General features: G+C 40.9%; 1 protein-coding gene across 2 annotated transcripts in view; it reads left to right on the top strand.

Annotated features, from left to right (window-relative positions):
• Positions 1–25,946, top strand: part of pik3r3b (phosphoinositide-3-kinase, regulatory subunit 3b (gamma)) — a 226,430-nt gene that overhangs the window by 51,547 nt on the left and 148,937 nt on the right. For both annotated transcript variants that reach the window (XM_044199321.1, XM_044199320.1), the window contains exons 3-4: positions 20,108–20,182; positions 20,804–20,884. In XM_044199321.1, the coding sequence (XP_044055256.1) occupies positions 20,108–20,182; positions 20,804–20,884 (156 nt within the window). The remainder of the gene's footprint in view (positions 1–20,107; positions 20,183–20,803; positions 20,885–25,946) is intronic.

Genomic DNA, 25,946 nt, shown 5'->3' with positions numbered 1-25,946 from the left:
AACCAAGCAACTTAAATTAGTTTACTCTACAGGGGAACAGGAGCGTCTGGGGAACAGGAACGGGTTAATGTGACACGGTAAAGTGCAGGGTTAGGTCTGGACTTTGACATTTAGCGGTTCATGTTCAGGTTAAAATATGGCTCCTAGGAATGAATACAAGTCAACACAATGTCCCCACAAGATTAGTAGTACCAACATCTGTGTGTTTTTATATTAAAGCATTGAAAGCTTTTTGCATTTAGATGTTCAAGTCCTTTCCTGCTCGCATTGGATGCAGTATAATGAAAATGATGGGAAGCTGTTCTGTTGTGAGACATTTAGATTATTTGCGAAAGTTGAAAGTTCATATTCAGCTGTTTGATAAATAATCCATGATTTAAAGGTGACAAAACCTACATAGGGGATTTATCTGGCAATGTGTGCTGTGTTAAAGTTCACTATCTCCCCTTTGAATGGACTTTAAGCCAAGAAAGAAAGGATTAGGGTCTGGCTTTATCCCTTTATAAGAAGTGTGAATATCATCGGCTGCATCTGAAATGTGTTTCCAGAGAATCCTTTCATTTTTACGGTCGGCTTGGTTCCTCCGAAGGACAGTCTCTGCCTCCCAAATCGCTTCGAAACGACTCCCTCGTTAAGCCGACATATTACTCCCATTCCTAGAGAGAGCCAGTTCAATTAGCTAATGAGAGACGGATAGCCGGGAGGGAGGACGCCCGGCGCTCCTCTGATCCTCAAGGTTAGAGCTGGACGGAGGGAGAGGGAGCAGTTGGTCTAATCTCCACAGAAGGGGTAATTACATTCAGCAGCCTCTACAGGGGAGAAAATAGCCGGCGAGCGATGGTGAGAGAAAGGACAGCTGGGAAAGAGAGAGCGAGCGATACGAAGACGTCCATGATCTCAGTGGGGAAAGCAAAGCCTGTTTTTATTACCGTTCTAAGAATTAAACCTAAAGGTCCACCTGAAATCTCAAAAGTCATCAATGTTTACAGTCAAAAATATTAAATATTCAAATTTATTGTTGATTTTTTTGATTAACTGAAAGTAAGAAGAAGGTCTTTCGTGAGATTTTGGAAATGCTTCCATGCCTCCAAGCCTCTGAGTGGGCGGGCCAGTGTGTGTGTGTGTGTGTGTGTGTGTGTGTGTGTGTTTGATTGACAGCTGAGCCAAAAGGAGCACAGAGATACAATGTTAACAAACTTGCTCTGCTAATGGTGGCTTACAAGCCAAAGACTGTAGCTCTAGCAGTGGCGTTAATGACTAAAGACCACACCATTTAGCATCTAAACTCACTGAAAATTTTAAAGCGGTATCTTGCAGACTGACGTTAGCAGTGCGCTGTTAATCCAGTGCAGCTGCTCCTTCAGCGAGCTGAGGTGCAACATAAGACATGTCCATGTTTGTACATAAGGAGGACACATTAGTTAGAAACGTCTGTGGCTCTTTTAGTGTCTTCGGCTGCTGTCTGACTGTTGGTCAGTGTCACCGCCGGCCCAAGACTATTACTGCTTTATGCAAATACAGTTTAAAATATCACTATTTGATTGGCTGTGTGTAAAAATGTTTCTTTCTATGCTGATAGAAAAACAACCGCCTTCTGCCTTGGTTTATGCAAAGACAGGGGTCGCCATGATGAAACCATAAAACACAAGATCTAACTTTCTTCCTTCTGGGTACTGATTTTTTTTCTCAAAAGAGAGCACAGGACATGTGATGTATATAGCTCTCTCTCTATATATATATAGCATTATATCACATTATCAATCACAGAGGTATAGCCAATCAGGATCAAGGATTTTAGCATATATCCACATACTGCATTATGTTGGGTTTTGGTCCTCCTTGTCTCTTTGCTTGTTAGTTGGCAGATTTCAGTGATACTGTATGTCGTATAAAGTTCGACCATGTGCAAGACCAAGTGATGAGTTTTTTCTTATGAACTACTTTAATGAATAATGATTGTATGTGTGTGTGTGTGTGTTCCGTGTGTGCATTTATGAATGTCTAATATAAGTAATAATAAAATAACACAGCTAAGCTCAGATGACTCCATCTGTTAGTGCTGCTTCCCCACTGAGAGGACAATGAAGCTTTTCCTTCCTCTACATCTTCCTATTTATCTCACTCTCAATTTAATGGCCCATTGGCCAGCTAGTGGAGGCCCCTGAAAAGATTAATCCAAAGCTCAGCCTGGGGGAGATTCAGTCCACAGGAAACCTGCTGGGGCTCTTTAACTGTATGAGGCTGGAGAGAGGGAACATGTAAATGAAGTGAACCTACGAGAAGCAGGTGAGTGGGAAGGTGTAACAATCTCCTGCTGCTGTGAGATAGGCTACATGCTGGATGTCTGTCAGGCAGAGTGGCAGTTTGTGGTTGTTTGGGCTGATTTTGTTTAAGTTTCACTGAAGAGTTTTAGTTAACTGTGATCTAAATCCAGTTTCGGTGGAATTACGCAGAAGTAGGATCCGTTTCTGTTCTCAGTAACGTAGTGATGTACTTCAGCAGGTGAACAATCACCTGTCTACAAAAAGGAAAAGAGAATATTTTCAAGCTGTCATGAGCTAGGTGATGTCACCTCGCCCCTTTGTCATTTTACTGAGAACAATTGAAAACAGTGTCTCGTCAGTCATCTGCCTGTGAAACAACATGCAATGCTCGATCCTTTGGAATTCTGTGTGGTGCACATTGACATGAACACAAAGCAGAAATCCGTTGATGATGATCAATCTGCAGAGGTTATATTATTAATGTTCAGTTACTTCAAGCAGCGCATTGCTTACATTGTAAATAGAAAAATGGACAAAGCCTTTGACCGTCTCTGACTTCCCTCAAACATGCAGAAGGAGCTCAGAGGAGAACCGCTGAACGGAGCGTGTAGAGGTTTTCAGCATCTGCTCCGGAGGACCCCTGGACGATTCCATCTGGGGGGCATTCTAGGCACATTCAACTGAGAGGAGACCCAGAACATCTGGCCTGGGAACGCCTGCGGATTGGCCATGAAGAGCTCGAGAAAGTAGCTTGGGAGGGATATCTGGGCGAGGAGTTTTCAGGGGTCCAACCGGGACATGTCCAATTTATATTCTGTCTCCAGTTAGGGACGAAGTGTCTGTAGCCTATAGTTCTACACCATCCTCTGCATAGATCAGCAAAGACATTTACACTTGACATTTATCATCTCAGAACTATTATTCCAGCTTTACACATAGGGTATGTTTGGTCAATACTTGATGTTACATATTTAGACACCAGAGAAACTCTTGTACAACCAGAAGTGTCACATTTCTGCTGAAGTGCCGCTGAGCAAGGCACTGAATTGCTGCCACCTTCAACAGAGTGACTCTGCAGGCAACTTCATGTTTTCACCCTACATGGGAGTGAGTGGAAATAGCATTTTCCTTCAGGGATCAATAACGAGTCACATTATTACCTTGACAGACCTGCATGTTTATGTACGTTGCATCAGCCTCCTGCTGCTCTCTGTTTTATTCTCTGACTGCACGTCATGAAAATGTATCTGAGCTTTGAAAAAGTGAATTAATTCAGGTTTAGCAGGTTTATGCTCCATTGCACCCCTGGGTGACATACTGTATGGGGGGGATGGTGTTTATGGCTTGTGTAACACAAAGCTAATTTCAGAGAAATGCCCGTGTGGTCGACAGATTCTGGCTCCACTATTATCACCATTTTGCAGTACGGGCATGTATATTTAGAAATGGCTGCCCACACAACATCACACTCCTGCAGTTTTTCTTCACCTCCCAGCATACTTCATATTAATGTACGTTCTGTATGCATGAATATTCATGTACGGACTTTCCGAGACGCAGTGAAACAAACATCCTGTGCAGCTTCTTTGTCTGCTGCTGCTTTGCTCTTGCCTGGTTCCTCACTGTCTCATACCTGTCTGCTGTAAATATTACAGTCTATGATCTGTTCATCAAAGTTTATAATTAACATTGTAGGAATTAATTAACGGTATTCATATCACATTCTCCCTCAAAATGAAACTAGTACATTCACTACAGTATTTATGTTGCATTTAGTTGTATTGTGCTTTTTCAGTTAAATTACCTCCAAATAGTAACACGTCCCCACCAGTCAACATGTGTGCCTTTCAAAGCAACCCATGTGAAATTTCCCAAAATGTAGTTAGAGAGTTAAGTTTAAGCAGCTATAACTACTTGGTTAAGACAAGATTTAAACATTTTAGGAATTATGCTTGCTGTAAATTCTCTAAACGCTGGTCTTCAAGTAATGAGTCTCAGTAAATAATGAACAAATATACTGTTGTTCATTCACTAATTGATTCCAGACACTTTTAATTTTCTGTTTTTCACGGCCAGAGTTAAGCTACTGTGATTTAAACTCAACCCTTCCTGCAGGAGTTTCACATTAAAAGCCTACCACGAAAGGAGAGGATTTTGCTTGTTTTGAATACCGGCTTTCATTTGAGAATTAATAGTTCTTGTTTGGTGCAGAAATACGAGTAACTTTTGAGATTTTGAGTAGAACTGTGGTACAGTTACATTCGAACTGTCACAGCTCTGGAGAAAGATGGGGATTCCTCTGAATTACTAAAACCACAGCATTTTCATTTTGAATCTCTAATGACACAGAGAGATGATGATATCATCCACAGTGTATTACATAAAGCCATTGTGTGTGTGTGTGTGTGTGTGTGTGTCACAGCTGAAAGCCATGTGCATTTCATCTGTGGTTGTATGTGAGTCCAAACTGTGACAGAACATCAGCTGACCACTGCGGTGTGGAGGGTTGTGCTCTGACTGTAACCTTGTTTCACTCGATTCATATAATTACAATTGATTTCCAGTTTTCTCTCTTTGTGTGTGTGTGTGTGTGTGTGTGTGTGTGTGTGTGTGTGTGTGTGCTGCAGAATTACAGATACTCTGTTCCTACTCTATAAATCACAGGCTTATTCTGTTAATTGTGACATTGACTTTTGTACACAAAATATTTTAGTTTATGTAGTTAATTATGTAGCTTTATTCTATTTATCTCTAACAGTTTCTGTGGCTGCAGCTTTTTCAAGCAGTTTACAGTGTATACAGTATTCTCCAACAGCATTCTGGGTAATCCCCCATCCAGGGTTGTTGTTGTTTTAATGAATAATTTAACATCTGTCCAAGGGACAACAGTTGAAAATTAGCAACATACACTATCACATTTACAGTGATGCCGAATGTGGATTTTTCTCACAGGATGCCAATGGGATTTAAACCTCAATACAAATGTTCACGCTTACTGTCAAGACTCAGACTCAGCAACATGACAGTATGACTTTATGCAAATGTCCTCTGATGCCCGTGAGCGAGGACCAATAGTCAAGTCAAGTCAATTTTATTTATATAGCTCAATATCACAAATTAGCTCAAGGGGCACTACAATCTGTACAGCATACGCCACCCTCTGTCCTTAGACCCTCGATTCGGATGAGGAAAAACTCGCCAAAAAAATACTCGGGGGAATAAATGGAAGAAACTTCAGGAAGAGCAACAGAGCACCGAGTAGTTTTTTTACTTCACTTCACAATGTAAAGGTGCTTTAAACAAAATGGAGGAAAAGCTGATCGTCGTGGTCACTACGTGTGTTTCCATCCACTGGTTTCTATGCACATTGTCAATTTTCATTTAAAAAAAAACAGAGGAAATGCGGGAAATTACAAAAAATGGCGAAATACTGCAAAACAGTTTTTACGCGTGGCTGAGGTGGAAAAGTTGGTGTATCGAGAAAAGCAAAATGCGACAAAGCAATGGAAACAGACTTAGCAAATAAATAATCACGTACATGAAAGCAGGTGACTTAACCGCCCAATCAAGCTTCTAGTGAAGAGACAAAAACATCAGATCTGTGTGGAGCGATGAGGAGGCTGTAACCTTCCTCACATTAATACATGAGCCTAACTGAAACGTCATCTTCCATCATGTCTTCCATCGTTTGAGCTTTGACTGGAGCTCTTTTATTTACATCACCTCATTGTGTCCTCTTCTTTAATGGTTTAATAAATTAGCTCCACCAGCTGTTTATCTCGATGCACCCAACTCCTAATACTTAGTGGACAGTAGTGGATGGAAACACACATTAATTCTCATTTTCTTTTGCTGATTAAAATTCTTTGCTACATTTGGATGGAAACGTGACTACTGGCTTCCCAGTTCTCTATAAAATAACTTTAACGAGCTACTGGGACTCACACCATTATAAAATGGTTGCAGCTGAGTATGTAAATGACATGGTTAATGAAGTTATTCAAAACATACTCATGAGAGGCAACAGACAAAGTGAATAAATGATAAAATGAACGATTTTAAATTCCCACGCAGACTGGATCAGCTGTCTCCGCCTCTGTTTCTCTCTGTGTTTCTCTTGCTCTCCTGCTGCCTTCGGAAAAAATGGATGGGGTCAGAGAGCTGTGATGGGGGTCAACAGCAATCTGTCACCGTCCCACCCCGCTGAGACAGACAGAACAAGGACTGTGTTAATATGAAGAGAAGAAATTAGAGACACTTCCTGAAAAGAAAAAAAGAAATGGTAGAGAGAAAGAATACAGAAATTTTACTAGAAATCTTTTGAGATGGATTCCCGAAGAGAAGAAGTATAAAGAAGCCTGAGATTTGTCTTAACAACTGCTAACAGCTTGGTGCTAAATTGACTCATGCAGAATTAGAACCAAAGAATGAAGTGTGTTCTGATACGTGTGTGTAAAACCCACCGAGACATTATATGTGACATTGAGCTACAAATTAACTGAGGCCGACATCTGTGGGTTGGCGAATGTACAACAGTGAGCCTCAGTGGGAAAGAAACAAAAATTCACCTGCAAGAAATTTCTAATCTGCTGGCCTCTTTTGTGAGTTTTAATTAAATTTAATATAAATGATATTACTGAAAGCAAATTAATTATTTAGCACCCTTTGTACACAAAACTACTTGTTAGTCCTTATTGTACTGTGGTGTGGAGAAACAAGAAGGTAGAAATTAACATCAGTAATATTAATAACAAAAACACTAAATAAAGACTTTTCCCTCCACCCAAATGCAGTGAAGGTAAATGATGTTTTGTTTGAGGTGCATCAAAAGATTTTTTTGACAACTTTTATTATCTTTTTTTATAGTTTTTAAAAAACAGATTGAGGTGACAACAACAAAACAATTAAATAAAGCCAGAACTGTCTACCTGGTACCCAGGGATAAGTTACATTAGGGGGTAAAGGTACGACAGTTACATTTAATGACAGCAGTTACTGTGCCTTTAATCTGTTCCACAAGGAGAATGTGGTTGTCTGCAAAATGTATTTGCATATACTGTAGATATATGTGTGTCTATACTGTATGTGTGTTTACGGTTTTGTCACTCGTTCCTTTGTCTCTCTGTAACTGTGCTCATTCATCTTAAACGGAGATTTGTCTTGTTTTTGTCTCCATTCGTGAGCTTTGTTCCAACATAAAGAACGACAGATCGCCTGGAGTGATGAAGATCTGAGGCTCCCTGTATATGCGTGTGTGTGTGTGTGTGAGAGGCGCTCGTAGCATGTCAACAGTCCTAGTGAAATATTTATGTGAGTCAGTGCCCACAGCTTTGTCACATACAGTATTATCAGCCCTCACAGTATTATAGAACAGCGCAGTATAGCAGATTATACACACTTCAGTAGGCAGCTGAGACGTCGACTTTAACTGTGTGTTTGAATGAAGAGGATGAGCTCTGCTGTGTCGTCTGAGCTTGTTTGGGTTCATGTCATATGTGTTATTATGTTTATATTTTCTTTATTTGCACTACAAGCGGCAAATATAAAGATGTCCCAAGCCGATCCTAACGATCGGTATCTGGGCCGATTCAGGTCTGATCCTAACTGAACTCTGCTGTGTTTCGTCCACTGCAGCCTGCGGGTGTTGCAGCGCTGCTCTCCTAAACAACAGCCTACAGCAGCATTTCGCTGCATGTCCAAGTGAAAATGTGTGTGAATGTGAAAAAATCATTTAGTTGCACTGGTGATTGACTCTGTTCTGACACCCGGGTTGGAAGAACTCCCTAAACTCTGATGGTAACAAATCTGTTATCTGTCCTCTCTCTTTCTCATTAGCAAAGAGCAAACATGTTTAGCTAGATTCTCAATTGTAGCCGTCGCCGGCGGCAGGTCATATCGGCTGTCTCTAATTAACGTTAATTCCTTGAGTAAGTTGATGGCAGGCCAGAATAACACTTGGTTTGTGTGCTCTCTTCAAGCTAGTGACTGTACTCAGCCAAAGATTGTTTACGAGGGAAAAGAAGCGCCACTCTGTAACAACTCCCAACAGAGTGATACGTCTTCTCTCTAGCTGATCGTCGTCAGTTTCTGGAGTCACATTCTTCCATTTAAACTTTCCTTAAGATCATATCAATAATTGAAGCTTATCAGCTTTATAGTTTAGATCGAGTAGCTCGTGATAAACAAGGTATGCCAAATTAGGAAGGCTACAAGTGTTACAATGTGTCAGATACGTATTTAATCAACATTTAAGAAAATATCGGATCGGACTCAGTATCAGAGATATCCAATATTACAGAACTCGGATCAGGGACAAAAAAACTTGACCGGGATCTTCCTAATAAAGACTAATGTCCATCTCTATGTCCCAAACCTTAAGTAAGGACTAGCAGGAATGTACTTATTTGTTGGGTCAACAGTCAAAACATCCCAAAAGCATTCACTCTGCGAAAATGATAGAATGATGATTAAAGCAATAAATCTGGAACAAGCGTGGATTTGGCATTTTTATTAAATAAATCAATTGTTAAATGGTAGATGTCATCAGTAAATTTTCTGTTTATCAACTAATCAATGTATTGTTTTACTTTCTTTTCTCATATGTGAACAAGCTTTTTTTGTTTAGAGCTCTCTGTTGTCCCACCTCTCTCACTTGATTCATCTTTCCATTTTGTCCTCGCTCATTTTCTTCTTCCATGCATCTCTTCTTTGTTCCCTCTCCAGGCATCTAGTGTACATTATAGTATATTCAGAGCACTTTCAGAGAATGGCTCTGGAGAAAGACTATATACATTTTCTCATTTGTCCTTCAAGGCAAGCCTGCACACTGGACATAAAAACGAAAGTCTTTTGCTGTTTTAGAGTCTTTCTGAGCATGATTGTGTTGCTGCTTCTTTTGTCTGCAGAAGGTGAGTGAAAACGGTTAAAGGTTGATGGCCACCCAGCGCATTTGTATTCATGAAAACAACAGTAATCTGCTGATGGGTATTCTATTCGAGAGCGGAAAAGTGTTGAGGTATCGTTTTACTGTGTTTGTGTTTAGTTGTGAGTGCACACCAGCTCTTGTGCTCTCATTAATGTATAATACAGACAAATGGTACAGGAGCTGATGTATGATTGTGTATGCACATGCACACACACGCTCTACAGTATACTGTGTGTTCTAGAGGCATAATTTAATAGGAAGGTTGTGGTCTCTGTGCACTCTAATCCTGAACTGTGGCAATTACTGGATGTGCAGATTCCTCTCTCTTTCTCTTTGTCCTCCGTGCGTATGTCATTAATGGTGGAAGAACTACTCAGATGCTTTACTTAAAAAATAAAAATAGTTATTCTATATATTGCTTATTGTCACCAGATCCCTTGAAAAACAATGTGTTAGTTTGTCTAAATGCCTTCTGACTTCCCTACCCTCTCTGTGGCTCTCAGCTCCGAGCCCATTGGTTCTTACAGAAGACGTAAATCTTTAGAAACACCTCACAAACATAGTTTTGTTTTTTAAAAAGGGTGCAGTTCAGTGCATTTTACAGAAAAATGGGTCCCCCATGTGTTTACTTAGGGTTAGGGTAGTATAAGCACAATCCATTATTTTGTATAACAGGATACCTTAGAATCCATTATGTCTCTTATACCATTGTTACTTACCACAGGAACCAAAAGGCTGTGTTTAAAACATGGAGGAGGATTTAAAGTGTTAGTAGTCAGTTTAATCTATGGTTAGCAGAGTTTCACCAGTCGGTTAACCTCTAACTGAAGCATCAGTACTGTTGCTATGGTTACCTCTAGGTTAATATACTTTTACTGTAGCACCGTGGTTACATTGTTGAGCGTAAGTGTGTTTGAGGTGACCTGATATATGATTTTTTTACATGTGACACTAGCAGCCCAATCAGGAAGTTGTGTATTTTCCGAATCTTTCACGGCTGACTTTGGTAAAAACATAAATAATTTCCACAATGACGCACACATACACACCCTCTGCCCTGTGTTTCACCCTCACTCTGGGCTCGGCCTCTTGGCTGTCGCTCTGGTTGGCTGTGACACTTTGTTCTAGTTTGTTCTCGCAGTTGTTGGCCAATAAAAAGAGTGAGGCATGATGGGAGTTTACCAAATAACATGAGTTCAGCCAAAGGCAAAAGTTTCAAGCAGAAATAAACTGAATTCTACGCCAAAGGCCGGAGTTGGGTTGGGTCCTGCAGAGGCTGCAACACATAGAGAAACACTGGCTGGGTTCTGTGTGTGGTATGAAATGTTAATGCTTACACAGAGAAATTCAAATGTATGGATAGCTGCTGCATGCATGCATACATACATGTAAATAGTCACCAGTGAAGTGTGACACACACATCATGCATGCACAAACGCATGCTGAAGGTCAGAGCTCAGTGTGACAGTCAGCTTCATGCTTAATGCAACGAATACATCAGGATCAAACATACAATGTTGCATCTTTTCATTGTTCTGTCGTTCGGTATCTGTGTAATTTCTTCACCTCTCATTTTTTTTGTGGGGACCAATTGCAGCAGCACATTTTTGTAAAGTGAGAACATACAGTATTTAGAAAGTCAGGACATTTCTGTCAGCAAGCTTACACACGGCTATCGGGATGAAGATAGCCACTTGATTTAGCTGACTCAGACTACTGTAGCCTCATTATAGCTTCGGCTGAACTTTAGATGCATTTTTATGCATCTAAAGTTCCATCTTTAAAGGACAAATCCACTGTGTGTGCCAGCTTTATGGCATTATTTAGCCTCTTTTAGCCCCTAGTTTAGGTTTTATGTCACATTTCCTGTCTGGTTGGCTGTGAGAAATTAGATGTTGAATGTGAACCTGTGGCATGTCCTCACATGTATCTTTAATAATGTATTTGAGGCCCTGTTGAGCAGAATGTCAGGTTGTTTGGTAACATGATGCCAGTGTGATGATGAGTAGCAGGAGGTGGGTGATCTATCAGCGGTGATAAATGAGAGGAAGGAGAGAAGAGGATGAGTTAGAGGGACTCTGTGGGGTCCCTGCCTGTTACAGAGAGGGTCAGACTAGATATGATGTTCCACTTTCAGCCAGCTTTTAATCAAACCAACTACTTACTGAAATCATATTTACTGGTTTAATATTATTATTCTGTAAATCTAAATTATGTAATGTAAGTAGTAATGAGAGACAGATTAGATGGCAAAAAATCCATGAAATTGAGTACAATGGGCCGTGAAAAGAAACACACTGGGAAAGGGAGTTTTCAAAACAGTCTCTCCTTACAACTACATTTTCACACAGCAATAACTTTGACCAAAAAAATATGAATGTGACAGAAGAGTTTTCTGTGATGAATGACTTTTCTGTGCAAGTTGATTTTCATAGCGTACTGAAATGATCCGAGCCCAGGGGCTGCTGGGAAGGAATCCATATAGAAACGTACAGTATTTATATTTAATTTAAGACTGTGTGCTGTGACTCAGTCATTCTGAGTCACAGCATGCGTTTTGCCTTTGACAGCTGATTGAGCACCTGCTATGACATCACTGACTGGGGTGTGTTCAGAGGTGCAGCTCGCAAATGCGGGGTAGATGAATTTGCTCCGAGTTCACAAGTATGAACTCCGGCTTTGAGTGCCGTTCCATTGTACTTTTTCTGTCTGCGTTCCAGACAGTGTCGGAGGTCGGAATTTCAAATTATTGTAGTCATGGATAAAAGAAACCAGCACTGACTGTTGGTAGGAGACAATATGCAACATTGATCCCCAATGTCAAAGTCAGACACACTTGCCACAACTAATCTTTGAGGCTTACCCTCAGAAAATTCAACCTAAATCAGTGGTAAATGTGTGAGGACCTGCTTTGTGTCCCCGGGTGAGATGTGATTGCCTTCAGTGTGACTGTACGAACTTATTATTGTCCCCAAAATGGGAATATACAATGACAAAAACACAAACACGCAGTCTTGTGGCAGCAGTTAGTTACATTAACAGCTACAAAGTCTTGGAACAGTTGTATCTGATGATAATAACATATCAGGGTTATACTGTGCATTGTAAAATATTTACCACAAGTTATACATGCCTTACATTGCTGCTGTCCATTTTCCAAAACACAGTCTTAAATGTTTCAATGTCTTTCAGAGCAGCCATTCATTTGACTTAAAGGCTTGAGACTGAACTTGCAGACCCCTGAACGGTACACATTCCTGCCAATGGTTTCACATTATTTCACTGACCTACAGGTGGCAGTAACATACCAAGATATGCTGCAATGCGCCAACAAAGAGAGGGAAGAAGAAGAGTGCAAGCTAGCACACATGTAAACAATGCTGGGTTTAAAAATACTTAAAAAATCAGCCTGGCAATTTTTTTCTGAGGAAGGAAATGCACTTCACACGTTTGTTAGAGCTCAAGGATACACACTGTTTTGGTGAGTAACACTGAATGTAAACGGAACCTTTGTCTGTTTACAAGAAAACTGCACAGGACGCGTTCAGTCTCAGCAAGTTCATTTTCATAGTGTAGTAAATTGAATGGAAACCAGTAGCTGCCTGGGAAACATCCAAACACCACGACAGGGTTTAAAATGTGGTCAACGGTAACTTAAAGTACATAAACTCAAATGTTTGATGCCGACTTTAATGTATGAGGTTCTATTTGTGCCAAAGATGTGTTAACAATTACTTGTATACCGTACTTAACTATACATAACTTTGATTTAGTTTATTCCTCATGAGGTTCTGTTCGTGCCTAAAGCGCTGTGTATCCTGGCATGAGGAACGGCATCTGTTTGACATCCTTACCATTTAATGAGGACTAATGTGATTTCATTGATGTGATAAAGTGATTTCCAAGTCAAGGCAATAAAAACTGAAATAAATATGTGCATCAACATATTTTTAGCACAAGTGGAACCTCATATTGAAGTATAAACGGTGCTGTACCGCCTAGAGGACAGATATAATGTGCATTTAAGCTGGATATTGAAAATGGGTACGCTAACACAGCAGTAATGCGGTCACAAAGCAAAATAAATGACTTGCATTTGTTTGTGTGAAAGACATCATATATAGCATTTAGTTGAATTTCCAGACAAAGGCAGTGTCCATGTTTGCATGCATACATATGAGTGTATGTGTATGCATGTATGCTAATGTATGCATATGTCTGTGTCAGAGTGTGCCCATACAGTAACCCTGTGTGAGTGTGTTCTGGCCTCGTGGCCCTGGTTGTCGGTCGGGGCCCCTGGGGAGCGGAGAGGCGGGGTTTCCTCGGAGCAGGGGGCTCTCGTGGGAGATCGGTCAGGAGGAGATGGAGGTTCAAGGTTTCACAGGGCTTTTTACGGAGGCTTAGCTGCTAATGTCACCACTGCACAGGGTCTTTCCGTTAAGATTCAACACATATGAGGAAGAAACATCAGGCTGTTTACACCAACTGGGACGAAAATGCAAAGCTAGCACTCGTTTTAAAGGTGAAACGTTTTCATGGGAACCGGTTTCTACTAATGAAATCAACAGTGACGTTCAGGAATTGAGTACTCAGGACTTTGTTTCTGGAAAGTCACGTGGCTGTTGAGTTTTGCATTTAATGCAATTCTGAAATGTTTTGCGCTGCACATGTAAAATTCCATTCACCTCCACTGTACTGGGCTGGCAGAAGTTTCAGTTGGAGATAAAGTCTCTATGGCAAACAACTGAGGTTAAGTGGGAAGATATGTTTCGTTTCTTTTGATTTGTGTAAACTGACCATTTAAAAACTTGGTTTTTGATTCTACTTGACAGTCTGACAGCAAATCCTGGACCTGCTGAGTGTCCGTGTACTTCGCCAGTTATGCATGAGTCAATGCACTTTTGTGCACTTAAATTAGCTCTCAATTGTTTGCTAAACTACAGTGATACAGTGAAATGTAATCACTGCACCACAATAAGAGCATGGAGCAAGGTGGTCTAACATGAGATAGTATTTCCTGCAGCTTTGATGTCATAATGCTGCAGAATCAGCTCATGCAGGAAATTCATTTCAAGTAGAACAAGTGGAAACAGCAAACATTCAACATGTGCATGGCAAGATGGATGATAGTCATAGCTGTCTTTGTTTAAGTACCTCCTCATTTCCCAGTACATGTGGTGTTCAAGGCCACAAAAATACTTGAACCTGCTCTGGAGACATAGCGCTAAAAGAGGGAGAGATGCTGGAGAATGGTAGAGCAGAAGCAAAGATCAGTACAGAACAAAGAAACAAAGAGGAAGAAGAGCAGCAGCAGACGAGGAAGAGATGGAGAAACTGGAGCAACTGGCAACCAAAGGAGGAGAAGGAAGAAGGGGGAAAAATGATATGAGCAGCGGTACAGAGGAGATCGTCATTTCAAGCCTTCACATTGGTCACAGGATACGGCCGTCACTCTCCAGCAGCCTGCAGCAGGTCACCTCAGCTCTCCACCTCATCTCTCTCTCTCTCTTCTACCTACCTGTCTATCTGTCTCGTATCCAGACCCACAGTTAATTGAACGCTGTGGCAGAACAGGACAAAGGTCTGGCCTCAGCAGAAGAACCCCCCCCCCCACACACACACACACACATCAAATCCAGAGAGAGTTGGCATTCCTTCAGCAAATCACAACCCAAGCTGAGTACAGACTCAGAGGGTAGATGGGCATCTCCCTGGGATTCTATGAACTCATGTTTGCAGCCACATGGGACACACAGAGATACCAGGTCAAGCTGAAGCAAGAAGAAAAAATCTTGATACTTAAGTACTGTCCATGAACACCAGTCCTGTCTCCTGGAAATGACGTTTATATACAACTAATTTGCAACAGCAAATATTTTTTTAGGGAAACGTAATGCCGACCGAATTCCGTTTTCTATTAACATAATGAGGACATGTTGATACTGAACATATGAGTAAAATGTTCACTGACAACATACTTTATTTGTTTTCTACAGAAATAGGCAATCTTGCAATACACCATCCACTCATAGTGACTACAGCACTATTTTATGAACTATTGACATTTAAGCGAAATCACAGTCTTTCCCTAATCTTAACCAAAGTGCTTCCTAACCCCGGAAGGAGTTCGGACGTGAACCCTTGATTCTGCGGTAGTATGAATTAATATTCAAGTCTGGGAATAAATTTTCACCAAGTGGGAAAACAACTGAAACAACTCAGATCAGACAAAATATAGAAAAAGCATGCATACAAATGTATTTAAGTTGAGTTAAATACATTCTTCCCTTCGTACTTCCCAACAGTAACAGTTCTGCGTGGTGCACAAGTCAGTTCACCTTCAGGTCAAACTGTATTTTGGCATCAGAGCTGTTTCGTTCAGTCACTTTTAATATGGGAACGATTTGTGGGAAATCATTTTTTTTTCTTCCTGAAACAACAGAACTGAACCGCTCACTGCTAAATGTGACTTCCCTCTGAAGCAGCTTTCAGAGAAAAGGTCACAGTCCTGTCCAGCCAGGGCTGGAGTCAGCTGCCCCCTGGTGTCACTGCACGTTACTGCAGGACTGAAGCCTGCCTGCTGGAGAAACAGGAGAAAGATCAGAGACTTTGAATCTCGACTCTGCAGAAGGACTCTGGATAAAGATCAAACGTACTTAGAATCTCCTGTGAACATCAAAAATAAATTTATTTAATTCATACTGAGTGTTTAAGCATTTGACCTAAATGTGATGCATTATACATCAAGAGAATATCCTAATGTATGACTTATCTGCAGCCCCATAGGCACCGTACGTCTCTCTCTGTCTATAACTGCACCCACTTACGTTGATGTTCAGGTTTATGTTCAAGTGTGTGTCTGTGTGTGTCTGTGTGTGTGTGTGTGTGTATTATCAGTTTAAATTGAAAAGAACTGCGGTTCAGGGTCTACTACATAAATCAGCCAACACTGATCAATAAATCATTTTCAAATATTGCTGATCAGAGACCACAGCTGTCTGTAGGCGGAACGCAGATGTGTGTGTGTGTGTGTGTGTGTGTGTGTGTGTGTGTGTGTGTGTGTGTGTTCCTGTCTCTTTGTGTTCATGCAGCAGGAGGGGAATGACAGCGGGTAGAGAAGGGTATGTGTGTATGTTTGTGTGTGTGTGTGTGTATACCAGTGCAGTATATGGTCTATGCAGTTCAGAGCAATGGAGCATGTTTGAATGACAGAACACCTCAGTGGCCGAGCGAGGGGAGGGGACTAAATACTGACACACACACACACACACACAGCACACACTGTGTGTCTTTGTCTCTCGCACTGTCCCAGCTGTACAGTGCTTACTGACTGTGTGTGAGTGTGTTGCCTGCTGCGTGTCTGTGTGCGTCCTCGCCACGAGCTGCCGTCTGCTGCAGAGACGCTCAGCTGCATTCTTCCCATCTGCCGCTCTTCTCTTCTCTTTGCTCCTCTTCTCCGTTGTCTTCCTATCTTCTTTCTTTGTTCTTGTCTTCTTTTGCTTTTGCCCTCCCTTCTCTTCTTCTCTGTCCTGCTCTTTCCGTTCTTCTCCTTTGTCCTCTCTTCTGTTTTGTCCTCTTCCCTCCTTCTCTTTTCTTTTGTTCTATTCTTTTTTGTCCTCTTCTCTGTTGTCGTCTCTTCTCTCTGTTTTCTCTTATTTGTTTCCTCTTCTATTTTGTCCTCCCTTCTCTTCTTCTCTGTTGTCCTCATCTTTTCTCTTTTGTTATGTCTTCTTCTCATCTCCTTTGTCCTCTTCTCTTCATCCTCTTTTTCTCTTCTGTCCCCCCTTTTGTCCTCTTTTCTGTTGTCTTCCTTCTCACTTTGTTCTTGTCTTCTTTTGTCCTCCTTGCTTTTCTTTTCTATGTCCTGCTCTTTTCATTCCTCTGTTTTGTCTTTTTTTTTCTTCTGTTTTGTCATCTCTTTCTATTCATCTACCTTTTGTCCTCTTCCCTACTTCTCTTTTCCTTTGTCCTCTGCTTTTCTTTTTTGTCTTTGTTGTCTTCTTCTCTTCCCTCTTTGTTCTCTTCTTTGTGTCCTCTTTGCTTTTGTCCTCCCTTCTCTTCGTTTCTGCTGACTTCTTTTTTCTCTTCTATTTTGTCTTTTTCCTCCTCATCTCCTTTGTCCTTGTCTTTGATGTTTTTGTTCTATTCTTCTTTTCATCCTCTTTTTTCTCTTCTCCTGTATTTTGTCCTCTTTTCTATTGTCCCTCTTCTTTTTCTTGTCTTCTCTTGTCCTCTTCGCTTTTTTCCTCTTCTTTTCTCTCTCTCCTTTGTCCTCTCCTCGTCTGTCCCCTTCTCTGTTGTCTTTCTTTCTTCTCTTTATGTTCTTGTCTTCTTTTGCCCCCTTTGCTTTTTCCCTTCTTCTCTGTGGCTCTTTCCATTCTTCCATTTTGTCTTCTGATTTGTCCTCTCTTTATCTTCATCTGCCTTTTGTCCTCTTCCCTCCTTCTCTTCTCCTTTATCCTCTTCTCTCTTTTGTCTCTGTTTTCTTCTTCTCCTCGCGTTGTTCTCTTCTTTGCTTTTGTTCTCCCTTCTCGTCTTCTCTGTTGTCCTTTTCTCATCTGTTTTGTCCTCTTTTTCTATTCTGTTTTGTATTCTTTTCTCCTTCCCGTCCCCTTTGTCCTGTTCTTTTCCCTTTTTCCTCATCCTCTTTTGTTCATTCTTAAGTTCCTGCTCTTCCCATTCTTCCCCTTTGTCCTCTTCTCTTCTGTTTGTCCTCCTTTTTCTCTTCTCTCTTTTCTATTGTCCTCTCCTCTCTTATCCTCTCCTTCTTTCTCTCCTCCCCTTTCTCTCCTCTGGGTGAGATGTTGCCCTCTGTGATGCATTGTGACAGTGATGTTAATGGAAGCACTGTACATTTAACGACCTCTGCCGCTTCTTGTTGCTCACACACACACGCACACACACACACACCTGAAACTATACAAAATACAATCGGTGCAGCAGATACAGGTCTGTACACCTGTAAACACGGCAGATATGTGTGCTTGTTGTTTCCTCGACAAAATTGGATCGTGTGTGTGAGCATCACAGGACCAGTGTCATTTAACTCAGCATGACTGACACTCGGCTGCATGTGTGTGTGTGTGTGTGATATGACACAACTGTCACCAGCACAACAAAAGAGCGAGGGAGTAGCTGAGCCGGGAAGTGAGGGTGAGAAAGAGGAAGTGAGCAGAAATGGAAATGATGAGCAGAAAAAAATGATGAATAAAAGGGATGAAAGGAAGAAAGACATGAGAACGGGTTGTAGAGGAAATGAGGGAGGAAAAGAGAAAACATGAGCGAGGCAGGAAGATGAAAGATGAAAGAGATAGAACATGGAAAAAGACAGGTACAGATTATTACGGTACACTGGTAGAGATGTTGTATCTGCATTCAGTACAATGTACAACAAAGAAGGAACAAGGTGAAGGTTCAAAACTCTAACAAATCTGCTTTTTGAATTAACAGCGTTCCATAGGATGGTAAAGTTAAAGCGATTGGAAAGAGTGAATTAAATCTGCATTTTTGGTTGAAGAGAGAAACTCCGAGCAGCAGAGCGGTCAGTATGGCATGACTGCTGCTGTACTGACAGAAATAGTGCTGTGGAAAATATTATACAGAATTTAGCTTGTGAGCCATTACAGTACAGCTAGCTGCAGCCCCTTTCATAATGTTCTGAACCAGTTCGGTGCCAGGCACATTGTGTACTTTACAGGTTGAAAATACAGCCTCATGAGTTCCACGTGAAAATGTGATTGTGACAATGGAACTGGGTGTGTTCATACCTCCAGCACCTCATCTCCACGTTCTCTGTTCTCCACCATCACAATATATCCTGCATTAGCTGAGCGGTTTGCATCGTAATAATTAATTGGAGAATCCTGTCTTTCTTCTAATTGATTCCCAATAGTGGAAGTTATGACAGCTGCTGCTGCAGCTTGTGGGCTGTAATCAACTCCCACATGTTGCTAAGCCTTTTCACATCCACTCCAGCGGATTAGCTGCTGTCAGACTGCACATGCACAATCTTTACATTTTTGCAGATATCTGATGATTTTCATGGTAAACATATACAGTAGGTCTGTGTAAAAATCTTTGGATGCTAGTTTTCAGAGGATGAAGAACAAGCGGCAGACGTGTGTGTGTGACATGCCATCAGCCTGTGGCATGTCAAGTTTTGACCTGAGCATGAACTCAACACTGACATTTACAAGGTCTTTACCCTGCTGTGTGTGTGTGTGTGTGTGTCGGTGCGCGCTGGTTATTCGGGCAGCAGTATACACTCCCTGGAGGGTACACACACACACACACACACACACACACACACATTCCCTGGTTTATCTGTTTAGATGGATGGATTGCAGAAATTGCTAGGTAAAGGCTCTCGGTCTTGCTGGTCTAATAACTGGCTGAGGAAAGTATTTGAGCTATTCTTCAGCGTGGCCTTTAATATCTTTTTCCCCCACTACATATATCCACCAACAGCCCCAAAACAATTCCCCTTCAGTGTAGTGTAAGACATAGACTACGCAAATGAAATGAAAGTTGTAATAAACCGGAATTATCTTTTAATGTTAATGATGTGTGATGATTTCCAAACACAATACTAATTAAATACAAAGAAAACTTCAATTAATATTTTACATAATGATCTCACAGCCTGACTTAAAAAAAAATCACGGTGTCATTTTGTTTTGTGCAGAAACCGGTTTATGGAGTAAAACAGCACCCAAAGGAGTGGTTTTCTTTCCTAAGTAAAATAATAAGAATAATAAAAGGCAAAGAAGGCACATTAAAAGTTAATGAGTTGGAGTTTATTTAACATTATTAATAAATAAATAGTTGGGGGTGTCGTAAGAAAGAAAATCATAAAGGGAGCTGTGGTTGTTTTTATGTTAATTAATAATGATAATAAAGTTCTCTCTCCCCCCCCCAGGTGTGGAGGCGGAGCTTCTGTCTGAAGTGGCTCCTGCGGTTGTTCTGAGACTCATCGAGGCCGTTGAGAAACACGGTGAGAGAATACAAACATGAACGCAGATGTGTAGCGAGCATGTTTATTCGAGGAACAACATTAAACAATCTCATGTCTGTGTGGTAAGTGCGAAAGGGAAACAGCTAGCCTGGCTCTGTCCAAAGGGAAAAAACTCTGCCTACCAACACCTCTAAAGCTTAATGCTAACCTCCTGCACATACCCAGAAATGTAAAAACAGCTATTTGAAATTGTAGGGGGAGTTGCATGTTGGAAGTACTGCCTTAGGAGAAAGGCAGGCTAGCTGTTTTCCACTGCTACCAGTCTTGTGAGACTGATATCCATCTTCTCATTTCACAGTTGGAAAAAGCTTAAACTGTATTTAAACAACAGCTTATTTAAAAAAAAAAAATCAGCTTCTATCTATCTATTTCTATCCCGTAAGGGCAGCAGGTGATGCATTTTATAATCCAGCAGGACTGCATGAAAAATGTAATTTAACTCAACATCAGTAACCTGGAGCCATAGTAGCAGACTTTACATCATTTGTAAAGTATAATATATACTGTATATATCAATCAGTAAGTAGCCTAAAGGAGAAACATGTTTTCATGTTGACACACAGCGACTTCCTCTCTCTTCTTCTTTTTTTTGTTCTGCAGGTTTGAACAGTGAGTCTCTGTATCGAGCTCCTCCAGTAGCCTCCAGTGGACCTGCAGAGCTGCGACAGGCTCTGGACTCAGGTACATACTCCACCAGATTAGTCAATTATTGAAGGACAGAAATTCAATCAAATGTGAGGATTTGCTGCATTTCTCTGTTTTATAGCATCGTAAATTGAATATGTTTTGGTTTTGGACTGTTGGTCAGACAAAACAAGCAGTTTGAAGATTTTGTTTTTGGCTCTGGAAACCTGTGATGGGCTCAGTATCTCCCTCTGAGCACCACTTGACACAGCTAACTGCTTTTTTCCTGGATTCTCACGTGTCTCCGTGTCCTGTTATATCATTTGTAATATACTCTCAGCTTGTCATCAGGCTGCTAGCTGTTGCCTGTTCTCATCTATGTAACTTATTTTACATCTTGCAATGTTGAAGTAGGGCAGGTCAAGGAAAGGGGTGAAGGGAAAAGCCTTCCAGTAGGAGACAAAAGAGAGAGGAAATGGAGCAAACGAGAGAGTAAAGCCGCTTTCAGACGTGCACTTCTTCGTCTGAATAAGCGAGCACCCAATAACACATTTACATCCATGCAGCACGCCTGTCGTGGCCGGGCAATTGATCCGTACAGTGTGAGCATAAACGTCACAGGTTCTGGTCGTGCAGAAAGGCCGATTAAAACGTGTAGTGTGTATTAATATAATGTACAAGATTAGTAAAAATGCAGTGTCTGTCCAGCTTAACTTTGATCTGTGCCAACTGCTTACAGTATGAATGTCCAGCAGCTGGTTAGAGGCACAGTTTTTTAACTGTGCTTGGATGCCATCTGACTTCATAAATTAAGCAACATAATTCTATATTCTATCTAATGAATAATGAATTTGATAATGATCCACCAGTGAAATGCAGGACGAGTGTCCCTCACACTCAGAACGGTCATTAATTAAACCACGCAGATAAACATTCAGTGGCAAAATAAGTAAATCCATCCCTGTGAGAGAACAGAGAACACTCTTCTTCCTTCATATCAATATTATAACTCAATACCACCGTTCCTTCTTGTGCACCAGGTGCCAAATATCATTACAGCTATTGTGGCTCTATCGGTAACTGTCCTGTCATGTTTGATTAGAGCCATAACGAACATTTGTACACAACAGACAGCTGTCTCTGAATGACATAAAGCCTTTATTTTAACAGATAAACAAAGCCAGCAATGTTGCAGATTCCATGTCTGAAAAGTGTACAACTTAAAGTAAGAAAAACAGATCTTCAAGATGTGTAGTGGTGTGATATATTTAGATTCTCTGCCGGTACAAAGCTATAGCAACATATTTTGTGGTATTTGTTCACTCGCATTAAAAGGCAGCAACACTTACAAGTGCTGTGAATCTCAACAAGTGGCTCATCACCAACAGCCAAACCTCCCGAATCTGATGATGAATCTTGCCCTCCTCTTTGTATTTAAACCAATACAAACTCCTGCTGAGGCTGAACCGGGTCGTATCAGGCTGCTGAGGCTGAACGGAGACGAACTCACTCAAACAAAAAAGTTGACCAAGTTTGAGTTGCTGAAGTTCAGGTTTGGCACCACCAGGGAGTGCTCTGACTCCGTACTTTTTTTGGGGGAGCATGGTGGGGAACTCTAGGCTCTACTTTGAGTTGGAGAGAGGAGAGAAAGGAGGGAGGGAGGGAGGACAACACTATTTCACAACACTTATTCAGCTACAGTATGATGCTAGTGATTGGAAAAAGGTTATTTAGTGCAGATATTTCATTCATCATTTATACGTTTATGCTTATGTTTATTTATGCTGCCTCACCTGCACACCGGGAATCATTATTTGATTCATTATTTTAGCATTATTATCTTATTTGCTCCTGTGCTTTTCCTGCTGTGACAAATCCGTTGTCTCCATTTTCATTCTTGAATGTCGGAGTCCATGACCACTTGCAAGAATGATTTGTCGTTTTTTTTTACATGCTGTTCAATAAGAAGTCATTTTCTTGCTGTTCAATAAGACCTCAAAGGAACTTTTCTGTTCAGGTAATTCATGACCGACTGTTAAGGCCACTTTCACACCTGTAGTTCGGTTCCTTTGGAAAAAAATATCGGAGTACACAGCCGTTTTCTCATATGAACTCTGGACAGTGTCCTGAGAATCAATTGCCCTTTCACACACGTAGCACACATCGGGAGATAGTCCATGTCAGACGCATTCTCACCTACTGGAAATACTCTGCTTGGTGTAGGCGAGGGGTGGAGCCGGGGTGGAGCCAGGGTAGAGCGTGCAGCAGGACACGACGCAAAACGTACGCTGGGGAAATCGCAGTATACAGGCAGGATGTTTGTATTCTTCCGGTTGCATGTCACATGATAGATAGATATTCACACATGGGCTGAATCGGACATTGCATGGACTTTGTACTAGGGTGCTGGCAGGGTAAAGTTTGTTTAGTGGCCAGTCCGACTGATTCGGACATTTGCGTTCTCACGTACAGCTCCTCCGGGTAATGTCTAGATAAGTTCAGGGTTGCAGTGCATGTGTGAAAGACGCTATACAGTAATATGGACTGACTCGTTGATTGGACAGTTTTGGTGGTGTGGTGGTCTACATCATTAATGTTATATGGACGCCAACGGGGAATCAAAGTCCAGTGTACGGAAAATGTTTTCATTTAACTTGTCATGTAATTTAGCACAATTACAGTACATCTCATATAGACTGCTTGAGAGAGCGCTTCCTCGAGAGTTTACAATCAGCAGGTGGATTTAATTGTAGTTTAGCTTTTGAATTGATGCTAAAACTGTATACGAATCATAAAACCTGTGGTTGGTCGTTTGCTTTCACACAACAAACGAAGCACTTGGAAGCAGACAGAGACTGTCCTAACCAATCAGGTTAGCTCTGAGAGCACCCTAAGGAATAGATTCATCTTGGTCCCATGTTTGCAACTTTGCAACAACAGTGAAGAATTTCCTGTGCCAGCATACCACTAACAAACTACTGCATCAAGTCGTGTAGCAGTTAGAAGCAAGCGGGTTGTCCTTGGAAATTTGCTTCCACAGTTCTTTATAAATATTGGTGATCCAGTTCAGCTTAGAAGGCATTCTTTGGATATAAAGTTGTTACCTCTGTTCCAAACTTAGCCCAAGTTAGATAAAAAAGTAAATACAAGTGAGTATGATACCTGAAATACTGAGTTAAAGCTGCAGATAATCAGCCTGTTGGCAGCTGTGAGAGGTAGCAGTTCAATAATTATTAATAATAAAATGAATAATAATTCCCCTCAAATTCCTCTAAGATAAACTCTTAAGATTTATTCTTATTCATTGTCAGTTTGAGCGCAAGAGCTTTATCTGGGCAAATATTCCATGAACTTATGGGATGTCTACTGCTCTTTAATTAACTTTCATGGAATCTGCAACATTGCTGGCTCTGATATTAGGGAGGAGACTGCTGGCTTTTTATAAAAATATTTCCTGGTGCAGCTTCAAAGTCCTGACCCTTTAAATGTTTCATTCAGAAGATAAAAGTCTACTTTTATTTTGTTTTAAGCAGTCAGGATCATAAGACCCAAAATGAGAATAAATGACTTATGATGGATATTTTTTTCAGTGCACACCCTATTGTCTGCAGCTCTGCAAATCGAATACAGTATATTGAGCAGCAAGAATAGATTTGGTGTAGAAGAAGACGTACACACACACCCGCACACCTGGCCTCCATGGGCAGTGGTGGGAGGTCAGCATGGGGCCAAAGATATGCACATACTGAAAGTAATTGACTGAAAAGAACTGACATGTAGGTACTTTGCAGGCTTGACACACACCCCCACATATATGTTGAGACAGCAAGGGGGCTGCATGAGAGAAATCCTACTGCAGTCACACCGGCTTTATGGACAGTAAGGGGTCTAATACACACGGACAGATCTTATGGAATATATATGAAAAGAGGTGGCTTGTGTGCTGATTTGTTCTGACATGTGGCTGGGAAGTTGTGAACACACACGAAGGACAAGTTTGGTTTGAATGTTGGAGGACAGAGAGGGATGGTCTGATGACTGTGATGTGTGGGAAAACCTGAGGAAGGTAAGTGGGACGGCAAAGAGAAAGAAAGACATGTCTCTTTCCTTTTGCCTTGCTGTTACATACAGAAATATCGCTACGTGTCTTTTCTCATTATCAGAGTTGTCGGTTTGAGTTGCACAGGCAGATAAGATGAAGGTAAAGAGGAGAAATACATAGTTACATACATTGTTTTATCATTATAAACTTTATAAAGATAAAATGAATGGCAGAGCTGTTGTATTGAATTGCAACAGATTGTACATGTGGATAACCATGCTTAACCTTAGTTATGTCAAAACCTGTACTGCTAGTTCAAAAGGAAACTGATTTCCATGTGTAATGTTGCCATGGAGTCAGTCTCTTAGCTTTTTGTGCCTGTATTTCTTTACCCTCTGGTTCTTGTGCAAATTCACAAGGAAATATCTTTATATCTTCTAAATTTGGTGATTGTGAGGCAAGTTAAGTTATAAGGAGCATCTTTTTTCTTTGCTTTCTAAGCAGATTCATTATCAAACAGTATATCGCTATTCCCGGAAAGAGATTATCGATTCAACCAGAATGTGTGTGATGTCTGTGTGTTATGACTCTGAGAGGAAGGGTTAATAAATATGATTCTGGGACTTTGTGTAACTCTGATTTTATTACGTTCATTTGTCAGTAGCCACGAACAAAAAGCATTAAGGTTATACAAAGAGAAGTAGACTGTAGATAAATGTAGATGGACTTTGAACTAACCAATGCAAGTGTGGAAAACCTTTTGGATGTAGTTTGAATGTGTAGAAAGTTAAAGATTTCAGATTAACTGTAAGATTCATACTTTAATAACACTGTTATACCTAAATGGGAATGGGATGATAAGTTATGTTTGTGCAGATGCATTCTAAAATAATTAAAGGATTTTGTTTGTTTGTTTGTTTTTTACAACTTGTTTTCATAGTTTTGCCCATCATACTCATCAGTCAAGATTTTCTTCACTGACTTCATAGCTGCAATCTAAGGGACTTTAGAGGGGTTCAAAGTGCATGAACCTTCAACTACACAGGTCAAGGTTTAACCAGGAGATCTGCACGTCTG

This window comes from Siniperca chuatsi, linkage group LG6 (assembly GCF_020085105.1).
Source record: "Siniperca chuatsi isolate FFG_IHB_CAS linkage group LG6, ASM2008510v1, whole genome shotgun sequence".
Classification (NCBI taxonomy): Eukaryota; Metazoa; Chordata; class Actinopteri; order Centrarchiformes; family Sinipercidae; genus Siniperca; species Siniperca chuatsi.
The sequence above is the reverse complement of the archived record's forward strand: the minus strand, read 5'-3'. Positions and strand labels throughout refer to the sequence as shown.